We start from the raw sequence: 19,194 nt of genomic DNA, 5'->3' as shown, positions 1-19,194 counted from the left end.
CGCCTGTGAGGGTGAGGAAAAAAGATATGCCCGTCTCCAAGGAGCAAATAAAGATACAGAGGGTATAAAAAAAAGAAAAAAAAATAAAGAAAATTTTTTTTCTTTTTGAAAAACTATTATATATCGTAGCAAAAGTCAAAGAATCAAGTAAAAGAAAAAAAAAAGATGAAAATTGCATAGTTAAATTAAAATTATACTGTTTTACAGGAATTATGCTATTTAATATAAACGTTGTACTCTTTGAAATAAAAATTATACTCTTTAAAATAAAAATTATATTATTTCGATAAAAATTATACTATTTTAAAAAAATTTACACTATTATTCGATTCTCATCGCCTCCTGTTTTAAAGAATATATATTAGATATTTACCCCTTTTTAAAAAATGTAAAAAATTTACAAAAAGGATGAGTATTTATTTATTTATTTATTTATTTATTTATTTATTTATTTTTGGCGGTAACTCACCACCCCTATCCGTTCGGAGGGGGCGGATTGTCGGATCCGAACACCCGCGTAGATTTTTCTTATGCGAAGCATCCAATCCACCGTCAGATTTGTTCGAAGCGACCGATCTCGTCCGTTCGTCTGCGGGGGCACTACATTTTTCGTATAAGCCCCTATACTTTCTCCAAATTTCTCTCTTTTCAATAAAGCGGCTCCCACTCTCTCTCTCTCTCTCTCCCGTGCTTCTGTTCTTTCTCTCTCTAAATTCTACGGCGTTTTGGAGAGGAACGAGGAGGAGGAGATCGAGAGCTCGTTGATTCGTTGATTTGGGTAAAAATTTTGCCTTTTTTAGCTCATTTTTTAGTTAATATTATCTATTTACTAAACTTATTAGCTATTTTTGTGCACTATGGTGTTGTTGTGTGATTCAAGTGTTTAAATAACTTGAGATGATGCTGTTTTGAGCCCCTTTGTATGTAATTTTGGGGTTTGTTGATTCCATTTTTGGAGTTGATAGTATTCTTAGCCATTTCTTAAAGCAATTTGGAACTAATTATTGGATTGAAGTGCTTAAGTAAGTTAATTGACTCGATAATTTTAAGATAATTGTATTCAAGGATGATAACTATATTCCTGGGCCTGTTGTCGTGTCAAATCGATCTTTTGGGTAACATGATATCAGAGTTAATTCTAAGTCCTGACATTCTATAAGGTTGTAGGTTCGAACCCAGCCTTCAACATTCAACGGATTAAATTTCTGTATTATATTCTAATGGGTTAATCCACATCTCTTACCTCTCATGCTAATTCCACATGTCTTTTAAATTCATCGTGCATATGAGCGGGAATTTTTTTTTGAGGGAATGGTAGTATGCTATCCACATGCTATTTGCTTTGTTCATTTTTCTAGAAAATGAACTTAGCTGAAAATGTGAAACAGTTAGGTTTCGAATTTGAAATTTCGGATACCAACCATCAAATTCTTTGCCACTTACGCTAGGGAAGGTCAGTACATGAGCGAGAACGTTAAATGTATTTCTGGTCGATTTCCTATTAAGTTGTTTTTTTGGATAATAAAGGATACTCTATGTAAAGTTCTTTTCCATTCAGACAATTCGGACTATGCTGGAATTTTCGTAAGAGTGCTGTCTGAGAAGAACTAATGGAATCAGTCTTAATACTATTTTCTAGTGGCGCAAGTGCTCTGTTCGTGTTACGTAGTTATCCACCCACTTTTCCATTCCACGGACAATACACTGTTGAAGCTCATTTGGCACTTTGCGCTGTTAGTGATCTGCTAAACAATGGTAGTTAAGCATTAATATCTGCGTTCTGCTGTATGTTCGAAGCACCCGCTGAGAAGCTTTCATGAATGGGCATTACGTACGCATGAATCGTAATGTAACAGGCAAATTGAGCTGCTAAACTAGGCCTAAATCGCCTAGCAGATTCATGAAGCAGAAGCTCCAAACTGAGGCTTTTGCTTTTGTTCCTCTAAACTCACTTTGGCTTCGCAACTCCAGCTAGAAGCTCTAGACTTTGTGTATGTTAGATGCTTGTTTTTTGCATTGTCGGGTAGAGAAGTTGTTCTCAATTTCTATTAGCCAGTTCAAACGTATGTTTAGAAAGATGGTAGTTCTTCGAATTGGAATCGAGAAAGTGAAATCAGCTTTTTTCTGGTATTATTTTCTCCTGTTCTGCAGTAGATTCTGTTCATCTGACCGGTTTAAAAGTTCCTGTTTTGTATTACAATTGAATAAATCTGGAATAGGCTAGTTCTAATTAAGCTATTCAAGTTAATGTTGATGTTCTATTTTGACAGGTAATCTCTCTATGTTTCCAAGAAATGCAGTGTAAAGATTGCCTCTGATCGCGACTGCTAGAATATGGAAGCCTGCGACTGCATTGAGCCACAGTGGTCTGCAGATGACATTCTATTAAAGTATCAGTACATATCTGACTTTTTCATTGCTTTCGCGTACTTCTCTATACCATTAGAGCTCATCTACTTCGTGAAGAAGTCCTCCTTTCCTTACCGATGGGTCCTAATACAATTTGGCGTCTTCATCGTTCTTTGTGGCGCGACCCACTTAATAAATTTTTGGACTTTCACCATGCACTCAAAAACACTAGCTTTACTAATGACGGTTGCTAAAGTCTCGACGGCTGTAGTCTCGTGCGCCACAGCCCTGATGCTAGTCCACATTATTCCCGACTTGCTAAGTGTGAAAACTAGAGAGCTTTTCTTAAAGAACAAGGCGGAGGAGCTCGATCGGGCAATGGGAATTATACGCACGCAAGAGGAGGCGGGAAGGCACGTACGGATGCTCACGCACGAAATCCGGAGCACTCTCGACAGGCATACCATTTTGAAGACGACGCTTGTCGAGCTCGGAAGGACTTTGGATTTAGCGGAGTGTGCTTTGTGGATGCCTTCGCGTTCGGGGTCGAATCTTCAACTGTCTCATACGCTGTACCACCAAGTACCGCGTGGGTCTATTGTGTCGATAAATCTTCCTATTGTGAATCAAGTATTTAGTAGTAATCAGGCAGTAAGGATTCCGCACGCATGTCCATTAGCAAGGATCCACCCCTACATGGGTAGGTATGTGCCTCCCGAGGTGGTTGCTGTGCGGGAGCCGCTCTTGCATCTTTCGAATTTCCAAATGAATGATTGCCCTGAGTTGTCTTCGAAGAGCTATGCAGTGATGGTTTTGATGCTTCCCCCAGATAGCGCGCGCAAATGGCACGTTCATGAGTTGGAGCTTGTTGAGGTGGTTGCAGATCAGGTTACTACTCTTTTGGCTGTCATTTTTCCTTTTTGGTATAACTTAGAATATATACAACTCTTTATCTCATAGATTCGTTCCAATACTTTGGTACAACTTTGACTTGTAATGATAATCAAAAGCCTCTTAACTCATTCTCTTAAGTTATTACTTGCAATGGGTGACCTTCATTTAGTTGTACTTTACGATCCTTTCTTCCATTCTTGTAGTACCAAATTGATTGCTTCTGCTTGATGCTTGCCATGATAATAACTAGAAAATTGGAACCTCAACTGTTTTAGTTTGAGAAATCATAATTTCATGCCTAGCGCATACACAAAACAAAACTTTGTAGCCTTTCGGCGACATCCATTTTTTGATGCCAAAATTGAAAATTATCATGAGATTGTTTTAAGGCTAAAATGCAAATAACCCCCCTCAATATATCACATGTTTCACTTTACCCCATACATGCAAAATATACACGCACTTTACCCCCTTCAAAAGATCAAAAATATCTTACCAGCTTATAGTGTTAAAGGAAAAATAGTGTAATGGCCAAATTTGCCTTCATTTTATCACTTTTTTCCCCTCCTCAAGGTGATAAAGTGCATATTTTAGCCTTTTTATTCAAAAGGTTAAATGCTAATTACGTAAGTTTCCAAGAGGGTTAAGTGCATATTTTTTTTTTTTCAAGCGGTTAAGTGCGACCCATGATATATTGAAAGGTTACTTATAGTTAGATACACTGATGAGGAAAGCTTACTTAACCTAATTGTAACCTATCACTATTTTTGACTAATCTGCTCATCTCTTTTGGTGGTGAAATTTGCTTACGGAGTAATCGGTGCTTACGTAAGCTGAGGTTGAGCTTAACTTCTGCAGGTTATTTATACTTTTCTGAGAATAAGAGCACATCCTATCAGTTAAGAGCACATCCTATCAGTTAACAGTCGTAAATACTTTGCAATTTCTTCCTATAATTCCTGAAGTAAAAATTATGGATGTTAATCTTATAGTAAGTACTGAACTTTTAAACTTCTAATTTTACCTCCTGATTGCTCATTTAGCTTGATTTTCAAGTATCTCACATTTCTATCTTTTAACCAAATATTCTATTACTTTTTGATGGAAACTATCGAGTTAAAATCAATAGTTATGAAAGGTTAGGTAGTAGAAATAGAAACTATCTGAAGTTCAGGTTCCCTTTTAAAGCTGCAATATGGTCCAGATAATGTATATATATATGTTTTTATCTTTTTCTGAGAATTATTTCAGGTGTAAATCTTTTAACTTTCAGGTAGCAGTGGCACTTTCTCATGCTGCCATTCTGGAAGAGTCGTTGCGAGCTCGTGATCTACTCATGGAGCAAAATGTGGCCCTAGACTTAGCTCGTCGGAAGGCGGAAATGGCCATCCGCGCCCGAAACAATTTGCTCGCTGTCATGAACCACGAAATGCGGACGCCTATGCATGCGGTCATTTCTCTCTTATCTCTTCTCCTTGAAACTGAGCTAACTCCGGAAAAGCGGTTGATGGTAGAAACAGTCTTAACAAGTAGCAACCTTCTCGCCACCCTCATTAATGATGTTTTGGACCTTTCCAAGCTCGAGGATGGTAGCCTCGAATTAGACATCGCACCTTTCAATCTGCATGCTGTTTTGAGAGATGTAAGTTACTGGAATTTTACGGGGACTTCTTACACATCAGTTCCTGCAAAATCATCACACTTGAAATCTGAATTTTCATAATGGCCCTTGAATGTCTACTTCCATACATTCAGAAGGTTGGTTTTGTTTTAGAACTTTTCTTTTTTTCAAATTGGGGGTGTTTTTATTATTACAATTTATACATATGTCGGAAATCGACTTGTTAAATGGGCGGGCAGCATAGGTGAAATTCAGATTTTGCAGGGAAATCGAGAAAACGGATAATTCAGGGTAATAGATGTAAATCCTCTCTTTAGTTTTTGTTTTTTCCTTGTTGGTGAAAACTCAAAATTTTGAGTTTGAATTTATTTTATTTGCACTTTGATGTTTTATTATTTATTATTTATTATTTATTATTTTATTTATTTACTACTTTATTTATTTTATTTTATTTAATTATTTTATTATCTTTCTTAATGAGAAAGAAACTAACGGAATATTTTCCGTTCCGTTTCTTTCGCATTACGTTGGGCGGGTTCCGCTTCTCTCTCGTAAGAGAAAAAGCGTTAAATCNGTCCGCAATGTGCGTGGACGTTGCGCACGTCCGGCTCCGTGCCCGTCCACGTCATGTGCGGGACTAATTATCGGCGGACGTTTTGCTTGAAACTATTTAAGCGGAAGTGAACGTTGGGATTCCCAACGTTCAACTCTACAACCTTCATGCATATATTTATATATACATCTACTGTGGTCAGTAGAGAGTGATATATTATCTTATGCATGAAGAATAGTGAATAGAATTTTCACTTTGAGATTTCTTTTCATAAGTTAATTTTCTTCTGTTAATTGTTGGGTGTTGAAAGAATCTTCGTCAACCTCCTTCACGATCGTGCTCGCAGGAGGAGGAATTCCGGTCGTACCTTGGGGTGTTATTTCCGGTTAATCCCGCACGTAAGGACGGGAATACGCCTTAGGGCAGTGCCTCGCACGCTTCCGGATAAGATCAAATCATTATTTGGATATTTGCGTTTATCTGTAAGTTTGATTTTATTCTTATTACAAAATTAGTTAGATATTAATCACAATCAGATTTTCGTTGCGGTATTTGTTCTAACATAATTCAGGGTAATAGATGTAAATCCTCTCTTTAGTTTTTGTTTTTTCCTTGTTAGGCTTTTGTAACTTCTTTTAATAGTTGATCAAGTTGATGGTTCATCTTGCAGGTAATTAATGTGATTAAACCGATAGCGTCCGTAAAAAATCTACAGATGCAGGTCACTTTGGCACCAGACCTGCCTCTATGTGCTGTTGGTGACGAAAAAAGGCTTATGCAGACTGTACTAAATGTTGCTGCGAATGCCGTAAAGTATACGAAGGATGGTCACCTATCGATTACAGCATCTATTGGGAAGCCAGAGCTTTTCAGGGATCCTCGGGCTCCCAATTTCTGTCCTGTTTCCGGCGACGGGAACTTCTACTTGCATGTGCAGGTTTGTCACATTGTACTCTTTTATTTACTTCACATGATTCTGCTTCATAGACTATGTTATGTTCTCTTTAGGCATTTAATCACAAGTAACATGTTACAAACAATTAAATTATTCGTGGCCTCTCTTAGCCATTGAAGATGATGAATTTACGGGCAAATTGCACCACTAATCCCCGAGCTTCGGTCAAGCTTCATTTTGGTTTTCGAACTTTCGATTTAAATGTTAGTGGTCCCTAAACTCTTCAAAGCGTTTAATTTTAGTCCTTTCATAAATGTACTATAAGATGATAAATTATTGCGTACACCTGGTGCATTTGTACATCTATGTACCATGTATTTATCGACGACTTTTTTCATCACACATATTAATCCTACCATCCATTAAGTTATACCTTTGTTTCTATATAAAAATTGGACTTCTGTAATGATAGTATGAGATGAATGAAAAACCAATGAATTCATAGTATGCAAACAAATATATGAATCAGATTCAGATAATAATTTTTAATCAATATTCCAAAAAGCGATCTATGCAGCCGCATATGCTGTTTAGACCATATACTGCACTGCATATGCGGTATAGTATGCGGTCGGAGAGTGTACGCGACGCATAAGTGGCCGCATTGCAGCCCGATATGCACGAAGTTTTTTTTTTTTTAAAGGCAGGATTGAAATGCAGTGTTGAATGAGATTGTTTAATTAATGATTATACCTATGTATGACTATTTTCATACGAATTTAATTAATAATAGTACATATAAATGCAATTATCCTTATATAAATATAACTTATACATATCACTGTTGTGCTAAGTTCGTTTTCGAAATGAATGAAGCAGGTGGCGTGCTATCATTTTCTCAAAAAAAAAAAAAAAAAAAAAACATCAAAAGCTTTCTAGGTTTAATATTGAGATGCTTAATCTTAACTGGTGCAGGTAAAAGATACTGGTTGTGGTATTAATTCTCAAGACCTACCTCACCTCTTTACCAAATTTGCGCATACTCAGAATGGAGCAAACAAGGGTTATAGTGGCTGTGGACTTGGACTTGCCATTTGCAAGAGGTATATGTCAAGAACATGGAAAAAGGTCTTAAACTGGTTTGTGCAAATTACGCTTTATTCTTCATATTATAGCGCGCGCACACAAAAAAAAAAAAAAAAGGAAAGAAAATCCTCTTCTTGACCCTTTACTTTCGCGATATTGTGATTTATTCTCTTAACTTTTTCACGATATTGTGATATTTTCTTGAGCATTTTCATGCATTTTACCTGTAGCACAAGACACTAAAAAGACAATATATGTGAAACGGGCTCTGTTTAGATGTATGAAAATCTTGTTCGGTATATACTCTCGATTTACTCAAAATTTGTACATTTAAATGATGAGAAGTGTGATCAAATGTTTAGAATGAAATATTATATTCAGCTTTTAAGTCAATTTTTTAGAATAAGATAAATCATCTCGTAGATGCAATATACTATTCTATAAAATCATAGATAGCATGACTCATAGATAGGAAGATCTTTCAGCCCAGTTTGGATGTCAGAAGAATAAGTTATCCAATAATTATTTATTCCATGTAAGTAAGTAGAGAGTTTGATTTTTTCTCTTTCGAAGGCCTTATTATCCATGATTTGGTAGAATAGTATATTTCACCTACGAGATAACTTATCTAATCTTAAAATGACTTGAAGGCCAAATATAGTATTGAATTCTAAATAGTTGATCACACTCCTTTTCAATCAATCGTACAAATTTCTTTAGTAAATTAAGAGGGTATACAGGATAAGATATTTAAGCATTCAAATAGAGCCTTCAAAGAGCAAAAATCAAACTCTTTTACAATCATATTATAAAATTCTTATACCAAACAAGTTATCCTTGGATAACTTATTCCAACATCCAAACACGGCGTAAAGGAAAAAAGTCATGCGGTATAATTAAAATGGTCATTTTAAGGAAAAGGGCTCAGAGAACATGGCATAACTTTTTTCTCTGGAGGGCCAAATAAGGTCAGGGATGTGATTGCAAAATATAACTTCGTTCCCGGATTAACTAAATTATTTGTGTAAATTTTTTTGTATTCTCTTTTCACTTGTGTTTTTCCTTTAATGGTTTGGTTCAGGTTTGTTAGTCTTATGGGAGGACAAATCTGGCTCGAGAGCGAAGGCATAGGAAAGGGATGTACTGCTTCATTCATAGTAAAACTCGGGGTTTGCGAAGACCCAAACGGCGATCTCCGACGAATTCCTATACCTTCCGAGAGTGCCTCCGATCGAAAAGAATGTGTTAATTCCTTCTGAGCTGCGATATGCAAGAAGTGTACAGATCATGCCAGGAAAGAAAACCAAACCAACCAACCTATTGATATTGGAAAACCAAGAAGATTCTTCTATTGATATTGGAAGAAGCCCCATCAAACATAAATTATTTCTTTTTCCTATAGCCAGTAATGCACCTTCGATTGCGAAATATCAATTATTTGTTGCGTATTGTGAACCAGTGAATGCAGGATATTCCAAATTCAGGTGTCAAAGAGTTTCATAAGACATTCTTAGTGGAAATAAATGCAAGTGAAGAGATCCTGCTGAATTGAATTTGATCCATGAATCTAAGAAATAGTGAGAATTCTTGATCTCTCCCAATCTCTCTCTGAATTCGAAGATCCAGGATTCAAATATGGTGAATGTTGTTCAGATTCTTTGATCTTCTTCACCCTTTGATGTGTGCAATCAGACTCAGGGTTGTATTGATCTTCTGAGCATTGCAAGTGAGAGAAGGTTCAGCTAATTTGTTGTTGTTTGATGTAATAAACAGCTTGTGTACAGAGACCCCTCAACTGTAGATAATTTCAAGATATTTGGAAAACAAGTATGCTGCAAATGCCGCAGGTGATTGTCGGCATGAACTGAGTACATTCTATACTTTAATCGATCAAAATATATCAATAATATTACATTTTGATACACTACTCAGCAACAATATCTTTTTGTATGAGCATCATTGACGATTTGTTATCTCAACAATATCCTTTTGTATGAGCATCGTTGACGATTTGTTATTTCGAGAACAGCTTCAGCTAAGGCTCCAGTTGCGACATTGACAATGGACCCTCGCAAGCGAAGCCATGTAATCATCCGATCTGAAAAGACATGCACATGCGCATGCGCACACACGAAACAAACAGTAATTATCCGAATTTCGATGGATTAACAATACATTATATGCTGACAAATACAGTAAAAAGTCGGAACCTCAATCCATACGGTGATTTGCACGCCGCAAGAATATGATGCTTCGAAGAGTCCATGTCGTTCTACATGAAGGAAAAAGACGAACAATTTCACTAAATATGAGAAAAAAAAACAATATATATTCTGTATCTGATACAAAAAAGAAGAACACTCTGGCTAATCAGATTAGAAAGGGTTTGAAAGAGAATGATTAGATCAAAATACGTTGCAGGGATCAGAAATTATGGGGAATGCCACTAAAAGAGGACGCACGATTTCACAGAGCCGAAAGGGCAAAGAACTGGTTCTCTATCATAGGCTGGAAAGATCAATTTGATGAAAAAGGACGGCGGAGATTATTTTAACAAGAAGAAGTTCCAAAGATAAGGATGTCTCAATCTCTTAATGATTCTAATCGACAAAACGCAGCATCTATCCATTCTTTTCAAACTCCTACACATTTTTGTATGGTGCACTAATTCGTCTTTGAACTTCCTCATTGATGTCTTTGGAGCAAGCTATGTGCTTATGAATATTTTCACATTGCAATGGATATTTCTCATCCATTTACAAGTTTCTTTTGTGAACAGAAATGCATAGACTATCACATTGCACCATAAAACCGATAAATAGTACTGCAAATAGCACGAAACACAAGTTTTGGGAACTTTATATCTGAAAACTACAGCAAATAGAAGCCCAAGTTTTCAGAACTTTATATCTAAAAACCACATTAAACAAGGAAATTAGAAACTGATAAACGCACTGATAGAACTATTGCACAAATACGGAGGAGAAAATACTGCATAGAAGAGAAAAAACACTTCAAATTAAGTTGGTCGGTTATCGTAAGTTTTGTAACAAATTGTATAAAGCTAGCAGACTAATTTACTCAACATCAAATATCTTAAAACAAAGTTGTAGAGCTTTTTGCAGACCTGGGATTCATAGAAAAGGCCAGCATATAAGGAGGAATAGAAGTACTCATTCTCTCGTCCTCTTGAAAATGTTGAAACAAGCTGAATAAATGAATGTAACCATAAGACAAAAAAAAGAAAGAAATGAGTAAGGAAGTGGATTATGGCGAAGATACAACATATTTCAGCTTGGATAGAAACAGCGAATAAATCAAACTAACTCTATTTGTCAAGAAATGATTATATACTGTAGATAACAATTCAGAAGTACCTTCTCTGGGTCGCCAGCATCTCTAAACATAAGATAGGTATCACGCATTATAGGTCTTGGGTCTCGACCAACCTGAAATTATAGCAAGTTATCTTCAACTGTTTTGTATTCAAATAATTTATGTAGCTCATATAGTCATGAAAATGACAGAAATTTCCAATTATTTCTTTTATCATGCCTCTTAAGCTATTACTTTTTAGCAACTATTTCATAATCTCTCATAATCGGCATTTCAATTGCATTTTAGAAAATATGTTTTTTCGTTTTCGCTCATTGTTAGTCGCCACCTTGCCATCCTTGATGCTTACTGATGCCCAAGGTATGATTAAATTATCATGAGCCAAATCAGTAGACAGTGTGCTATTAATTACGAATCTCACTTTTAACAACGCTTCCTCAATTATTTTTATGTGCCTTTTCTGCCATATTTCTATGATGATTGAAGAAAATCAATCATTGTTGTCGTTTTACTGTCAGTGGTAATACGTGTGTCAAGTTTAAGAGTCAAGAGCTCTACCAGTTAGAGAATCAAAGTTCATCGATGATCCACTGTCACATAATTTCCACATAAATTACAGTAAAAAAGCAATTATACTCCTTTTAAAGCAAAACCACCATAAAAGACGTAAATTCTCGAAACATTAATGGACACTGACATAAATCATTGAAAAACATAGTCAAAACCAAATATTAGATCGAACTTGCCTCCAGGAAACGCTTCCTTGCTTCATCCACGCCATACAGCTGAGCTTCACATAAGAAACACCATATCGACTCTTCAGTATCATTGGGGTTGGCAGCAACATCCAGCCGGAACTGCTCAGCCCCTTCTTCAAATCTAGAAAAAAAAAAAAGCCCAGAATAAGCTCTGGACAAAAGTTTTTAACAACAATCCACTACGATTTGGTGTGTGAGCAGACAGGTTAGGTCCTAATCTCAAATATTATTTCTAGTTGCCTTTTTTTCATTTTCTGTTAAAATACAAAACTATGCCTGCCTCGAGCACCTGATTGTAATCATACTAGACAACCATTTTACCCCTTTTAGCTCTCTAAACCAATCTTCTTGGGAAATCATAGATATAAATCATCATTTCAATGATGTATTTTAACAAGGAAAGCACAAGCACTTGAGAGCAAGGATTTAAGTGTCCGTCGACATGGGCCGTATCTACCGTGCCATATCATGCCAACAACATATCGGCACGATACAGCCCCCGTGCTGATGGCACAGCTCAAAACCCTCTATACTTCAAATTAGTAAGTAATTTTCTCAATAAAGTTCAAACGATTTGATAAAGGTACATAATAAACCGTTAGAATATTTTGTTGCTAAAGAAAATAAATATTTCATGCCATTATGTATCGGCACACGTTTTTTGTGACCGACATGCATCGGCAAGGCCCGACACGCACCGTGCTGTACTGTGCCTGCAAGTTTTCGGCACGACCCCATGCCACGGCACTTAAATCCATACTTGAGAGCATCCAATTTTTGTGGAAAATAAATTCCAAAATGATGCTACAAGATGAGATAAATGTCAGGGCCTCACAAGTTCAAGTACTAGTGTACAAACAAATGTGAAACCCAACAGTAACTGCATGCTAAACTAGGTGTCTATTTGGCATTAGTGCATTACTTCTGCTTCTGGTTTTACTAGTGATTGCTTCCGATAGAGTGTTGACAACTGATAAGTCCAGAGTATCTGCTATCGCGGTGGAAGCAGAAACAAGACTCTCAAGTGCCCGAAAGTAGCAGCTCCAATTTGAGTACCCTATTCTCCCGTAAAGACAAGGAGTAGGAGAGGTTTCAAATTTTCAAAATAGTGCTTCCTTTAAAACTACTGCTTTAACGGCAGTTTGCCGAATAGTAATCCACCATATATCAAAGTCAAACACACCCCAAGCTCAAAATAAAAGCCTAAGCAATCATTAACAACAAAATTTCAATTATTTTCCTCCCATTAATCACATATTAGTAACTACATCAGGATATATTCAGTAAAGAGATGTACCTATTCAAATAGTATAAAGATAACCCTCTCTGCCAAAGATCTGAAATGATTTCAATGCAGAGTACAACTTACATCAGTTTCACATTCGACAAAAAGGAAAACTGAAAACATAACCATAAAGGGGAAATAAGAGTAAATAGATCCATACATGCCTTTTGCCGAGAATCCAACTCGATTGCTCGATCAAATTCTGCCAATGATCCAGCAACATCTCCCTTTACACAACAATTTGAATCTAATTAAAAAAAGGTATAAATGTATGGGGATGCCCCCAATTACTAGGCAATTTCAATATCGACCATCAAAACTATTTTTTTTTTCCTTTCCTTGCATTGAATTTTTATTTGTTTTAACTTGAATCGTTCAATTTAATTGAATTAAGAATTTCATTAATCATCAGTATTTTGCCAAATTTCACAGCTCTAACTACTTGTAAGCCGAAGTATAGTTTCTGTTCAGAATTCACAGTTAAAAACGAATGAAGTCGTTAATTTTAATGAAATTTCCACTTCAATCGCCAAACTAATTTAAATACGCAATGAATGGCAGTTGAGGAGTTTCAGTAAAAAAAAGATAAAGTTCACGGTTTCAAGACAGTCTGTATATGAGGGTGTCTTCATAAATTCTTATTAAGGATCAGAAATATCGATTAAAGTATATAAGACTAAATAAGTGTACAGGATCCTCCCAACTATGGACCATTTTGGAGTGGCCCCGACAACTTGATTCTTTTATTCACACCCCGTCAACTTTTGATTTTTTGGGATCAAAATCAAGTAATTTTTGCCAAATAAATTGAGGATTTTATCAAATTTACCAGTGATTTTGATTCCTTTTTAGCTAATAAAACTAAAACAATTACTGACTAATAGCTAATAGACTTAATAAAGCTTTTAACTTTACTAACAAGAAAAACAATTGCCTGACCGTCCCTAGTGCAAGTGGCAAAGGGCTTGGTGGTTGATACTCGAGGTTCCAAGTTCGAAGTCTAGTTGCTTCACATTTCCAGCTAAGTTTATTTCTAAAAAGAAATAAGCAAAGCGGGTAGCATGCTACTTTTCTCTAAAAAAAAAACTTTACTAACAAGAAAAACTCAAATGAAAAGACTAACAAGTCAAGGGACGTTAATCAAAGATAGCAAAATTGAGAGGCCTATTCCAAAATGGCATGTTTGGATGACTGAATAAGTTATTTAATGATAACTTGTACATCATTAGCATTTTCTCCATTGGGTTCCTTGGGAAGTGCTGGGAGACATGATTTGTTAGAACAATATAGTCCCCCTACAAATTTATTTATCTTATTTCGAAATAATAGCACAGAGACTGAATACAGTATACCCTTCAAGGCATTTATGTCATGTTTGGATATCAATTAAGATATCCAATAATAACTTATCCGACTTAAAGATTTTGCAATGTGATTGGAAGCTAGGAGTTTAATTTTTGGTTCTTGAAATCATGGCATCCATGAATTGCAGGATAATATATTTCACCAAAGAGATAATTTATTTTATTCTGAAAAAATGACTTAAAGGTCCAATAGAATATCCATTCTATGATCACTCTTCTCATCTACCAAATACTGTATACTTCTTGAGTAAATCAAAGAGATATACTGAATAAGATGTTCAAGCATTAGTCATAAACCTCGCTACCAATTTTTGCTGCATGCTACGCAAGTCTCTACTTGGATACATGTGTCGGATCGTAGGCGCTAACCATTAATCCCAAAAGCTCGAGCTATTAGAAATATGCAACAAATTCACTTAAAGCGTACAGATACAGCGCCCACGGGTCTCGATTGTAACTCAGCTCAACCAGCCTCACGCCACTTCAAACATGACTCGGCACACCCAGCCTCACGCCATTTCGAACATGACTCGGCCCAACTTGGCCTCCCATCACAGGGCAGGATGCTGACCCATTTAAGCCAACAACATGAGCGTCTTGTTTCACATATCTCCATTAGCTTGTATATTAAGTATATAATATTTGGTAGATGAGAAGTGTGATCAAATGTCTAGAATGATATATCATATTTGACCTTCGATCCATTTTTTTTGGAAAAAGATAAAGCACTTCGTAGGTGAAATATCGGATCCTACCAAATCATAAATGCTAAGGCCTTTCAAAGAGTGAAAAATAAACTACTAATTTCCAATTATACAATTAAAAAAAAAAATTTCTTCGCAGAGAATAACTTGTCATTGGATATCTTATTTCAACGCCCCAATAGGACCTTCAAGTCATTTTATTGAAATAAGATGAATTATATCGTAAGCAAAATAGTCGGTCCGATAAAATTATGGCCATCAAGACCTCCTGAGGAGTTAAAATCAAACTTATAAATTACGATCACAAAAGAAAAATCTTCATATTACATAAGTAATTGTTGTGACATCCAAGCAGGGAGCTAAGGGTATGTTCGTTTGCTCGTAACTAATTATCAAGTTGAAAATGACTTCCAGTTGAAACAAAGCTCAAGTGATTTTTTTTTTTCCCTACTGCTGTTTGTTTAATAGGAAGTCAATAGCTTTGGAACTATAATTATCTCACTTTTTTATTTATTTTACTAAAAATTTTCCCACTAACATATAAGATGATGGAAAAAGTCACAACAATTGAATTTTTATTATTTCTTCTATCTCTCTCTTGTAATTGATTTTGCCACTATCTAGGACGGAGTCACTACGGCGTTTTGTTAAAGTGAAGTTATAAGTAATTTAGTTTTCGGCAAAAGTGAGCATTTATGGCCGAAAACAACTTTATCCCCCTCCACTTCCGGTAAGCCAAACATACTCATAAGACCTGCTTGTTTTACCGAAGGTGAAGTTCAGGTTTAAATAGAGTTTCGAATGAACTGGATTTCAAGTAAAAATTACCTCCCTTCCGCTATTTATTTGTATAATAAGTTGTAGAACTAACTTTCTTCAGTTCTACTATTTTTTTGACAGAAAGTGAATTATTTGTTTCGTAGAAAGTAAATGACGTAAAAACTGAAGGGGCGAGAAATAGACTAGTATTTTATTATTTTTTCTGACTTTTTCTCCGTAGTCGACGTTGGCCTAGGATGGGGGAGTGAGTTTCGCCGGTGAGAAAAACAAGGGCTTTTTTTGCATTTAGTCTTAGTTTTTTTTCCCAAATAGCCATACAAAATTTATAATTACAAAATTGACCCTATCCCCGGCACGCAAGCGCCACGTCAGCGGCTGTGAAAGGTTAAGTTGAATACGGTGCATGATTCACTGTGTTTAAACACGGCATTCACCGTGTTTGGACGGATTGAACAGTAGTCAAGCCCTATAGTGCAGGAGAACTGAAATAGTCTCGCAATGCAGTTTAGCTTAAACACGGCGAACTATTCAACGTATCTAAACACTGTGAATAGTTCACCGTATTCAACTTATGCCAGCCAGCCGCGCTTACGTGGGAGGGATAGGGCCAGTTCTGCAATTAAAAGTTTTGTGGGACTATTTGTGAAAAAGAATTTGTAAGAGGGCTAAATGCAAAACAATCAAAGTGGGCATTTACAGCCGAAAACCACTTCACCCCTCTCCACCTCCACCTCCACCTCCGGTGATGAAACAACAAACGTACTATATGCGATATGGTGTAGCTACCTGTCTGAAGAGCTGCATGCCGCGGCGCATTTTTTTCTGTTACGTTAGGCGAAGCTGGAGCGAAGAGAGGCGCGGCAAAGGGCGGTGCGAAGGGTTGCGCGGGTTTTAAGGGCACTGGCGGCGCCGGCGAGAGGGCGACAGCGGCGGCACGGGCTCGCGGGAGGGCGCCGCCGAGAAGAAGGGCAGCCGCAGCCGGTAGACCCAGCGGGACTGGCCGCCGCCGCCGCCGGCGCCTCCTCCGCCGAGGCGGGCGTCGCGGCGGCGGCGGCGGGAGCGGCNTCCTTCCTTTTTTTTTTTTTTTTTTTTTTTTTGCCCCCACTTTTTTATTTTTTTTTGGCTCTTTTGTGGGTAATTAAATGGATAGAGAAAAATAATAATAATAATAATAAGAATAAAAATAAAAAATTTTGTTTTCTGCGACTTTTGATTTGTGGATGGGGGAGTTCGGGGGGAAGGAGATGATGATAGCATTTAAAGCTGGGAGTGGCCACAAAGAAACTTGGGAAAATTTCCTCTATGCCCTTTCAAAACAACATATTTTCTCATGATTACCCTTCTTGTATAAAAATGAAAAATACTTCTCAGGATTTTTTTATAAAACAATCCTTTAAAATTTTAAAATTTACAAAATAAACCACTCAAAATTTTATTTGTAAAACTAACCCTTTTTTCGCCACGTCGGCGTCAAGTCAAAATTTCTTTTAAAGGCGGTGAATCGTTCATCGCGTTCTTCCATTTCTTTTAAAGACGGTGAATCGTTCACCGCGTTCTCCCATTTCTTTTAAAGGCGGTGAATTATTCACCGTTTTCTCCCATAACTTATTTACTGTTATTTTCTATATTCCATATATAATCCTAACAACCACATAAAAATTCTAACAAATTACATATAATCTTAACAACCTTTAAATCCTAATAATTTATCTATATAATTTCATATAATCTTAACTGCCTTTATATGAAATTATATGGATAAATTATTAGGATTTAAAAGTTGTTAAGATTATATGGGATATAGAAAGAAACAGTAAATAAGTGAAAGGTGGTGAATGATTTACCGTTTTTAAAAGAAATGGGAGAAAGCGGTGAACGATTTACCGTCTTTAAAAGAAATGGGAAAAAGCGGAAAACGATTCACCGCCTTTAAAAGAAATAAGAGAAAACGGCGAACGATTGACCGTATTTGTAAGAAAATCCTGACGTGGCGCCTACGTGGCGAAAGGAGGGTTAGTTTTACAAATAAAATTTTCACATGGTTATTTTGCCAATTATAATTTTTTAGAGGGTCATTTTATAAAAAATCCCTACTTCTCATATACCCAAAAAGGATGCGGATCTTACACACTCATCCTAGGATTGATAAAAATTCAAATAGTTTTTAGTAATGAGAAAACTTAACGTGACATGGTGCTAGAATAGAGTGGGTGTAATATATACACTCTACTTTGAAGTATACGATAGTATTGCTCTGTAAAAATTAAGAAAAAACCTATCTATATACCGCAAAAAGAGTGTGTGATGTACATCCTAATTAATCAGCTAAGATGGGATGACCTTCGTAGTCACATCGACCACTTCAGGATAGGCAGGGTGTACATAATATATCTATTTTGGTGTGTTTGTGTAACATTGCTAAAAAATTAAAGATAAAAAAATACGAAACATACATAATCTACAGACCATTATAATTTAGTTGTAGAATTTTTTGAAAATTTAATTTTACTATCCTACTTTTCAATTTGTCTGATTTGAATAAGTCAACGATACTTTGATTTTAAAATTTAAGCTATTTAAATCAATGCTAGTCTTAATTCAAATAATACGCCTAGAACTTTTGAATTTTAATATATAGAATTTGAAATATCATATAATATAATTAATTGATTAAGTTTAAGTTTGGAGTGTCATAGAAATATGATGTATGGTGCTTGGAAGTGTATTTGGTGCAAGTTTTGAATAAACAGGAAGTTTCCAAAAGTTTAAGTGGACGTGGTCTACACGGACCGACGATTAAGCAGATTAAAAATTCTAATTTTTCATTTAATAGATATATTTAAAAAAGAGACATGCTTTGCATTCCCCACTTTGAATACTCCATTATATTGTTGATGTATTGAGCTACCCATGTGCTTAGGGTTTAGGATTAGGGTATAATAATGATGCTTAGGATTTAATAATGATGTTTGGAATTTAGTGATTAATGATTAGAGTGTTATAATGACATTCAGATGTCATCAATAATATTCTAGAATACACTTAGTCGTACATTGTCATATTATTAATAACTTCTAAGGGCGCGTTTGGTTCGCACTATGAAAGATTACTTGGAGTAAAATGATATCCGAAAATTTTATTCCTATTAATCCTATTACTAGGAATACAGTATTTCGGTGTTTGGTTCGTACGGTCATATTATTTAGTCAATATTATTTAAGATTACGAAAAATATATAATTAATTAATTAATTTTTTTAATTAATTTTAAATAATAGTATAAAAAAATTTCAACATTTTTTTAGAAAGAGAGAGAGAATATAAATTAAAAAGAGAAAGCATAATTAAAAAAATAGGAAGAGAAATAGAGTCGAGATTAGAGAGAATGAGAGGATTGAGATTTTAGAAAAAGAGGGGAAGAAATAGCTTAGTTTAGAGAGAGAAAAAAAGTTGAAGTTTAGAGAGAGATATGAGGTTAGAGTGTAAAGAAAAATAATACCAACTAAGCAGCGGGTAAGAGATTAGACATATTATAATTACTCCAATCCATTAATATAAGAATACGCACCC

General features: G+C 35.8%; 2 protein-coding genes across 3 annotated transcripts; one reads left to right on the top strand and one right to left on the bottom strand.

Moving 5' to 3' along the window:
- LOC109728187 (probable ethylene response sensor 1) lies at positions 664-8,956 on the top strand. Of its 2 annotated transcripts, XM_020258538.1 has the most exons (7): positions 664-778; positions 2,271-3,237; positions 4,517-4,885; positions 6,088-6,354; positions 6,483-6,575; positions 7,288-7,415; positions 8,480-8,956. In XM_020258538.1, exons 2-7 carry the CDS (start codon positions 2,335-2,337, stop codon positions 8,655-8,657), a joined length of 1,938 nt encoding a protein of 645 aa, XP_020114127.1. In that variant the 5' UTR covers positions 664-778; positions 2,271-2,334; the 3' UTR covers positions 8,658-8,956. The 2 variants fall into 2 exon arrangements, with proteins under 2 accessions (XP_020114127.1, XP_020114128.1); XM_020258539.1 differs by lacking the exon at positions 6,483-6,575.
- On the bottom strand, positions 9,136-16,441 carry LOC109728188. Its single transcript, XM_020258540.1, has 8 exons — positions 16,412-16,441; positions 12,938-13,004; positions 12,790-12,829; positions 11,481-11,613; positions 10,776-10,847; positions 10,526-10,606; positions 9,609-9,670; positions 9,136-9,496 (listed from the first exon to the last, which is right to left on the bottom strand). Exons 1-8 carry the CDS (start codon positions 16,439-16,441, stop codon positions 9,430-9,432), a joined length of 552 nt encoding a protein of 183 aa, XP_020114129.1. The 3' UTR covers positions 9,136-9,429.

The sequence above is a fragment of the Ananas comosus genome, linkage group 23, assembly GCF_001540865.1.
Source record: "Ananas comosus cultivar F153 linkage group 23, ASM154086v1, whole genome shotgun sequence".
Classification (NCBI taxonomy): Eukaryota; Viridiplantae; Streptophyta; class Magnoliopsida; order Poales; family Bromeliaceae; genus Ananas; species Ananas comosus.
This window is presented reverse-complemented; position numbering and strand designations above follow the sequence as displayed.

Coding starts and splice junctions, on each gene's coding strand:
- LOC109728187 (XM_020258538.1), top strand. CDS start 2,335: ATGGAAGCCTGCGACTGCATTGAGCCACAGTGGTCTGCAGATGACATT. Junction 3,238..4,516: donor TTGAGGTGGTTGCAGATCAG/GTTACTACTCTT, acceptor TTTAACTTTCAG/GTAGCAGTGGCACTTTCTCA. Junction 6,355..6,482: donor ACTTCTACTTGCATGTGCAG/GTTTGTCACATT, acceptor GGCCTCTCTTAG/CCATTGAAGATGATGAATTT.
- LOC109728188 (XM_020258540.1), bottom strand. CDS start 16,441: ATGCGCCGCGGCATGCAGCTCTTCAGACAG. Junction 10,848..11,480: donor CAAGGAAGCGTTTCCTGGAG/GCAAGTTCGATC, acceptor CTATAATTTCAG/GTTGGTCGAGACCCAAGACC. Junction 9,497..9,608: donor AAATCACCGTATGGATTGAG/GTTCCGACTTTT, acceptor ATGTCTTTTCAG/ATCGGATGATTACATGGCTT.